This window comes from Chiroxiphia lanceolata, chromosome 15 (assembly GCF_009829145.1).
Source record: "Chiroxiphia lanceolata isolate bChiLan1 chromosome 15, bChiLan1.pri, whole genome shotgun sequence".
In the NCBI taxonomy this organism is placed as follows: Eukaryota; Metazoa; Chordata; class Aves; order Passeriformes; family Pipridae; genus Chiroxiphia; species Chiroxiphia lanceolata.
In genome coordinates this window covers 19,272,055-19,279,281 of record NC_045651.1, presented here as the reverse complement: position 1 = coordinate 19,279,281, position 7,227 = coordinate 19,272,055, and the positions used below count along the sequence as shown (strand labels likewise).

At 55.3% G+C, this 7,227-nt stretch overlaps 1 protein-coding gene across 2 annotated transcripts; it reads right to left on the bottom strand.

Annotated features, from left to right (window-relative positions):
* Positions 1–3,605: 3,605 nt before the first annotated feature.
* On the bottom strand, positions 3,606–5,659 carry LOC116794450 (GPN-loop GTPase 1-like). 2 transcript variants are annotated; one of them, XR_004359803.1, is made up of 3 exons: positions 4,939–4,953; positions 4,725–4,842; positions 3,606–4,241 (listed from the first exon to the last, which is right to left on the bottom strand). XR_004359803.1 is itself a non-coding variant. In XM_032703119.1 (3 exons), exons 1-3 carry the CDS (start codon positions 5,625–5,627, stop codon positions 4,078–4,080), a joined length of 390 nt encoding a protein of 129 aa, XP_032559010.1. In that variant the 5' UTR covers positions 5,628–5,659; the 3' UTR covers positions 3,606–4,077. The 2 variants fall into 2 exon arrangements, 1 of the variants encoding a protein (XP_032559010.1); XM_032703119.1 differs by lacking the exon at positions 4,939–4,953 and adding an exon at positions 5,520–5,659.
* Positions 5,660–7,227: the final 1,568 nt, after the last annotated feature.

Sequence of the window (7,227 nt, the reverse complement as noted above, 5' to 3'; positions counted from 1 at the left end):
TTACTGCCCAAGTGTTACTGTCCCAAGCCCAAACCCTCTCCCTACCCCAGCCCCTCAGTGATTTCAGCTCCACCCACCCAATCCACATTCCCGCCCTTTAATCCCTTTCCCACAGCCACTCAGGGATTTCAGCGACGGTGCCACAGGCCCTATCTGAGCTCCAGACACCCTCCCAGCTCCACAGATGCAATCCTACCACTATGCTCATTTCAGCTTCAACCTCTCAGTCCACATTCCCAATTATAATCCAAACTCCACTGCCACACAGGGATTTCAACGACGGTGCCACAGCCCTATCTCACAGGGATTGCTGTCCTTACTGCCCAAGCGTTACTGTCCCAAGCCCAAACCCTCTCCCTACCCCAGCCCCTCAGTGATTTCAGCTCCACCCACCCAATCCACATTCCCGCCCTTTAATCCCTTTCCCACAGCCACTCAGGGATTTCAGCGACGGTGCCACAGGCCCTATCTCACACTGATTGCTGTCATTACTGCCCAAGTGTTACAGTTCCAAGCCCAGAAGCCATCCCTACCCCAGCCTCTCAGTGACAGGCCCTATCTGAGCTCCAGACACCCTCCCAGCTCCAGACATGCAATCCTAACACTATGCTCATTTCAGCCCCAGCCTCTCAGTCCACATTCCCATTTATAATCCCAGTTCCACAGCCACACAGGGATTTCAGCGACGATGCCAGTCCCTGTCTCAATCCTACAGTGATTTCTGCTACAGTGCCACAGTCCCTATCCCTGCTCCGCAGTCCCTTCCCGAGCACCACTCTCCCTATCCCATACCCAGACCCACAACCTTTATTTCTCTGACAGCTCTGCTGTCAGCTCCCGGTAAAGCTGCTGCACGTTCCAATCCTAGCAGCTTTCTTTTGTTAAAGGTCTGAGTTTTCCACCCCAGCTCTCAAGCCCACATTCCAGGCCAGGTCTGACTATTTTTATCCCAGCTCCATCCCTGCAGTAATTATGCCAGGTGCATGCTCCCTAATCCAGCCCCACTCTTGTTCTGCCCACAGTCCTACCGTCTTTATGTCTCCACCAGCTCTGCTGCCCGAGCTCCAGGTTCTCATCTTTCTGCTGCCTCTGCCTCAGCTTTCTGCTGCCTCTGCCTCAGCTTTCTGCTGCCTCTGCCTCAGCTTTCTGCTGCCTCTTCCTCAGCTTTCTGCTGCCTCTTCCTCAGCTTTCTGCTGCCTCTTCCTCAGCTTTCTGCTGCCTCTGCCTAAATCTGCTCCTGAGTATCTCTGCAGACGGGGCTGTTGACAAGGTCACAAATCAGTCTTTGTCGTTCACTTAAATATCTCTGTTCCCAACGGGAACAGCAACAAAACAATAGAATAAACAATCAAGTAGTCAAAGATGAAAATAAAAGTAAAATAAAATTATAATAGAATGAAACATCTTTTATTACTTTTCTTTGTAACAATACTTTCAATACCAGCCCCACTGAGAGGCTGCATCCTAGTCCTTCTGGTTCGGGGGAGCACCCCTGAGCATGGGCTGCTCCCCCCCTGAGCACTGACCAAAGCTGGCCGGCACAGCTGCCCGGGACACCGCCTGCCCAACACCCTGCCTCGGCAGCTGTGGGGGACCGACCCCGGCTCCCCCCGGGATCGGCAGCCGAGGGGGTGCTGCCCCATGGCTCCCCACCGCTCCCTGGAGCGGCAGCCGCGAGGGTCCCAGCCTGGCTCACCGCCGCTCCTCGGCCCGGCGGCCGCGCCGATCCCGGGCCGGCTCCCGCCGCTCCAGCGCCGCCCCCAGCCCCGCCGCCGAACTGCCCCCCCGCGCCCCCCCCCCCGCCATTTATAGCCCGCGGCCCGCACAGCCCCGCCCCCCTCGTGCCAGCCCAGCCAATCCCAGCGTCCGGCAGCGTCCGGCCCCGCCAATCCCCGCCTGCCCGTTCCCGCCCTGCCCGTCCCCAAGAATCCCGCTGTCCCCTCACGCCCCGCTCCCAGGGGCTGCTCCGCTTCCGCCCGCTCCCCGCCTCCCTCCCCTTCTGCCGGGAGAACTCCGGGACGGGACGGGACCGCGGGCCTGCCACCCGCCCTTTCAACAGCGCCTGCGGGCACCGCGGCAGCGCAGGCGCGGCTCCGGCGGATCCCGAAGCAAAGGCGCCGAGACCGGCGCCTGAGGGGAACGCGGGGGGGCGAGGTGGAGAGGGGGGCGGCTCCGCGCCGCAGCTGAGCGGGCAGAGCTTGCTCGACCGCGGCCCCATTGAAAGGGCCGCCGCCGCTCCCGCCCCCTCCCCGCCTCCCGGAAGAACTCCCAGACGGGACGTGAGCGCGGAGCTGTGGCACCCGCGCCTGAGGGGAACGTGGGGAAGGGGGGCGCGCCGCGGCGCGGCTGAGCGGGCACAGCTTACGGGACCGCGGCCCCATTGAAAGGGCGGGCTACGATTGGACGGAGCGGAGAAAAGCGGGCTAGGAGTGGCGGGCCGGGATCGGACCTGCACGGCGGGAGCCAGAACCTCCCGGAGAGAGCGGCTCCTGTGCCCGAGCCAGGCTACGTGCCTGGAGCGGCAGCCGCGGGAGCCCCGCCCCAGCTCACCGCCGATCTCGCCCCGGCTCCCGCCGCTCCAGTGCCGCTTCCACCTCCGCCGCCGAACTGTCCCCCCCGCACTCCCCCCCCCCGCCGTTTATAGCCCGCGGCCCGCACAGCCCCGCCCCCCCGTTCCAGCCCAGCCAATCCCCGCCCGCCGGTTCCCGAGAACCCCGCTAGCCCCGTAGGCCCCGCTCCCGGAGCCCCTCCCGCCCGCTCCCCGCCTCCCTCCCCTTCTCCTGGGAGAGCTCCCGGACGGGACGTGATTGCGGAGCTCCCACCGCCCTTCCGCGGTCCCAGCGGCACCTGAGGGGAACGGGGGGACGGGGCCGCGCGGAGGGGCCGCGCCGCGGCTGAGCGGGCAGAGCTTGCGGGACCCTGCCGGATTGAAAAGGCGGGCTGTGATTGGACGGCGCCGAGGAAGGCGGGCCGGGATTGGCGGGCCAGACGCTGCCTCGGGCCCGGATTGGCGGGGCTTGGAGCCCGCGGGGCCGGGGGCGGGGGTGGCGGGAGGTGCTCGGGTGGTCGGGAGGAGGGACTAGGGCCGTGTCGGAGGGGCCCTTCCCGCGGGTCCGTGGCCGTCCCGGGTCCCGTCCCCGGGACCCCGTCCTCTGCCCCGCCCCTTGGTCGGGCTGCACCCCCGGGGTCCCGGCCCCAAGGCCCCTGCAGAGCCCCTCGGGGAGCCCCCCACCGGCACACGGGGCGCTTCCGGGGCGCGAAGGCGGACTGTGCGGCATGGGGGACCGGGGAGCAGCGGCGACCTGGTGGGCCGGGAGTCGGCGGCGGGGAGCGGGCAGGACGCAGAGCGGCAGTGCGCCTCTGACCGCCTCTCCCCACGCAGCAGTTCTGCTTCTACGGGGACTCAGACTGCCCCGACTGGGTGCTGGCTGAGATCAGCTCCCCGGCCGAAATCCTTTAAGTGCCCGCCCCCACCCCCATCCCCCTGCCCGCCCCAGGCCCGCTGCCCAGCCTCCTTCTCCTGCGCAGTCCTCGCTGCTGCCGAAGTTCAGCGCTATTTCAGTACTTGTTCTACTTGTGGTTCTGGAAAAAAGTTAGAATCAGGATAGCCAAAGCAACATAGAAAGTCTATTCCATCTTCAACTACATTACAGGGCAAAGGAAATAAGTGATCCTACCCATCAGCGGAACAGGGAAAGAAGGAAGATTAAGTCTGTGAGCTATATAAGAGAAAAATCACACTGTAACAACTTAGAAGATTGCTCCAAGACCACAGTCACAGGAAAAGGGAAGAGAGCCAGGGCCACAAACTGTAAGGCCAAAAAGATGATGGACACATCTGTGCATCAATCAGGTTCAGAGGTCACTGCATGCCCCAAGCCTAACGAGTTCTCTGGTTTATGTGTGTTATACACCTATTAATTACTCGAATAGAAAATTTACAATTGAACTTTCACAAAGCTTACAGAGTGATATCCCTGCACTGACCATTGCAGCGGAGCTTCCGCTACAGATTCTGACACGTCAGGTGACTGAATGTTTGCTTGTTTGCTAGGCTCTCCTTACAGTCCATCCAGGTCATGAAATATAGAGGGGATTTCTTGAGAGGCAGCTTTTAGACCTCATTCCCTTACCTTCATGGTCAATGCCATCAGCGTCACTCTCCCTGTCTTCTTGCTCTTCATCGAGAGCTCCCCGTGTTAGAATTAGCTCAGAGGGACCCATTGCAGAAGCATCAGGTCCTTGAAGGGAACAGAAACGGCTGTAGACAAACCAGCTTGCTAAAGGTAAGGGAGCGTGTGCACTGACAACTTCATTGCTGTGTTTCTGTGCAGACAGAACACCTGCTCTAAGGGGACAGAAAGCTACTTGTGGATCCCAGACACAGGACAGACTCCATCAGCACCTACTCGCCTCATCTAAGGAACAGCGCAGCCAACAGCAGAGCTTTCTCCTATTCTGAGCTGACTGTTTCGCCTTTTCTAAAGTATTTCATTATTTCTAGTAGGTCCACTGCTTTAGCTACTCAGCGGGGTTTCTTCCAAACCTGTGACTGACACAGGAAGAGCTAAGTGTGACCAATCCCACAGCAACTAAAGCCCCGTTCCTCTAACACGGAGCTGCTTTCACACTTCTGCTGTGAGGACAAAGAAGCACTGTACTACTTCACAAGGCAAACTCTTCAGAAAACTTCTGCAGTAAACTTGATCCTCCTGGGGAGGTACCTGCCAGTGTGCTGCCCTGCACACACACGCTGCCCATGTCCTTCCACAAGTGTTCCAGCTGCTCTCTCTTTTGTTTATTTTGAGCTTTCTCCCGTAGATAAAGATTTACATGTGGATTCTGAGAACATTTAAAACATCGAGAGAAGAGAAACCTCACCCAAACCCAGCAGCCTGTCCCCCAGTCAGAGAGCAGAAGTCACTGTGCAGGTCTTACATTTCAACTAAGGTTACACAGAACTTCTGACTAAGCGTGGAAAGCAACCTCCGGTCAGGTGGGATTCTAGGACCTGTTCAGCAGCGCCGGGAAGCCAAACTCTGTGGAGCTGTGCCTGCAGAGAACTGTCCTTTGGACAGCCAGAACTCAAGGGGAGCAGAGCTACTGATTTTGGCACTGCAATTCAGTCTTTCTTACTAAGTCAAACTAGTACTCTTCACCGGTGCAGGAAGGTACAGGGATAGTCTCAACAAATCCCTTTGGAAATTTTTAAGAACTCTCTATCCATCTGAATGGAAGACACAATCTTATTTCCCAATCATTTTCACACAATTAGCTCAAATATTAGCACTAAACCAGTGAGCAACATCTGTTTTGCAAAATCTTTATCTTTGTAAAGATATGCTCCAGCACATCTAGGAAAAAAAAGGCAAACGGTGGACTCCTTCAGGACAGGAGTTTTCCCACAGTGAGTATGACTAGTAAATGAGATGTTAGACCCTCTCAACATAAAGGCAATTGTGTGCATAAAAGTGACCCAAGATACACTGTTCAGGTGTAAACCAGCTAAAAACTCTTACCAGTGTTTTTCTCGGGCGCTCGTATTGTGGACGATACTCTCTGAAAAGGTGAATAAAGGGAGTGCGTTCAGTCTGAAAAACACATGATCTGTATTGCATAAGGATCATCCTGGAGGCTTCTTTTTACTCAAAAAAAAAAGTTCTCTAGGCTTTCATGTCTGAGAGACATTTCAGAAAGACTAACAGTACTTTTCTCCCCAGATTTCGATTCTGAAACCAACGGATGCAAAATCAATGAACATACTTCATTAAAACAGCAACAATTCAAAACTTGGTATGGAATTACAAGAAAAAAATTACTTCACAGACTTGCTGGCACAGATAGCTTTTACTTTTTCACGGAACAGCACAAAAATTCATCTCTGAATAGTTCCTTTTTACTGCTGCTTTTTATGCTGATACTGGACACCCTAGGCTACCTTGGCTATGGCAACTGTACACTCCTTCAAATCAAAGGAGCAGACTCATGAATCAGGACCTTCAGGAAGTGGTCACTGGGTTGCGGACCAGAAGTCATCCCCTTCCCTCTCCTATTCATCTACAGCTTTAGAAAGCTGGGTAAAAAACTCACCCGGTCCTGTGCCAAACACTGCAGAAACACCAACCACCTGGAAAAGAAAACACACCAGAACTCTTCCCTTAAACACAACGCCTGCAATGAGTGCCCTGAAAGCCCGCTCCGCTCCTGCCAGGCACTGGGGCTCCCCCAGAGGGGCTCTGCCAAGCACCCAATGGAAATTAAAACGACAGCCCGGGCAAAGGCGCTTCCCGCAGGACCGCTCCTGGCCAAGGCCACCGGGCCGTGCCAGTCAGCCCACTGACCGCCCGCAGTGGGGGGGGATTTTCAGGGGCACGCTTCCAGCTTTTATTCTCCACAAACTCCAGTTCTTTCTGGCACCGCTTGCCAGAAAGTCTTCCCCTGCTGGAAGAGGTCACTTTAGTCTTTCGAGGGGCCAGATTGCCAAAGCCCGGCCAGTCCATTCCCACGAGGAAAGGCAGCTTTGTCTTGTACAGGATACTGGGGGAGGGGAGGGAGACACAAAATAAAAGTTTAATTTAAAACTTCCTGGAAGAGAAAGCAATTCAAACATAAGGCAGACAAGACTCATGCAAAACTGAATACATTTGAGTTCAAAGGAGAATTATTTTCCTCTGCACCTCATAGAACATAATTTTCACTCAGGTTACATGTTAAAATACAGTACAACCCAGAGATGCAATACATTGTATTCCAATGGTCAACACAATTACAAAGCAATACACAGCAATACCAATAAACCACAGAAAAAGGCAAGACGATAGAAAATGAAACCTTCTTTCTATAAACGTGATTGAATTACTTTTCAATTTGACACCAGATGCAAATCAAAAGAAAAAACCCACACACACTTAGTGTTACTCATAAACCCCCTGAAGCTTACACATAATCCCACTCTCACTCACTCCTCAACCACTCCATTACCCACCAGCAACTATCAGGATAAATGCACAGCACTGTCTCAGGAACACAGTTCCTGGGAAGCCTCAAAAAATAAAAAAAATCGGATGGTATGGGCACCAGGCTGAGCAGTGCAGAGGTTCGAGACCCTAGGAATGATGCCTTGACATCTCAGATAAGACCTTTGAGGGCAGAAAGCAAAGACACAGTGGCTGTGAATTGTAAGACACAAAACACAGACTGGACAAAGGAAACGACAAAGACCTGAAC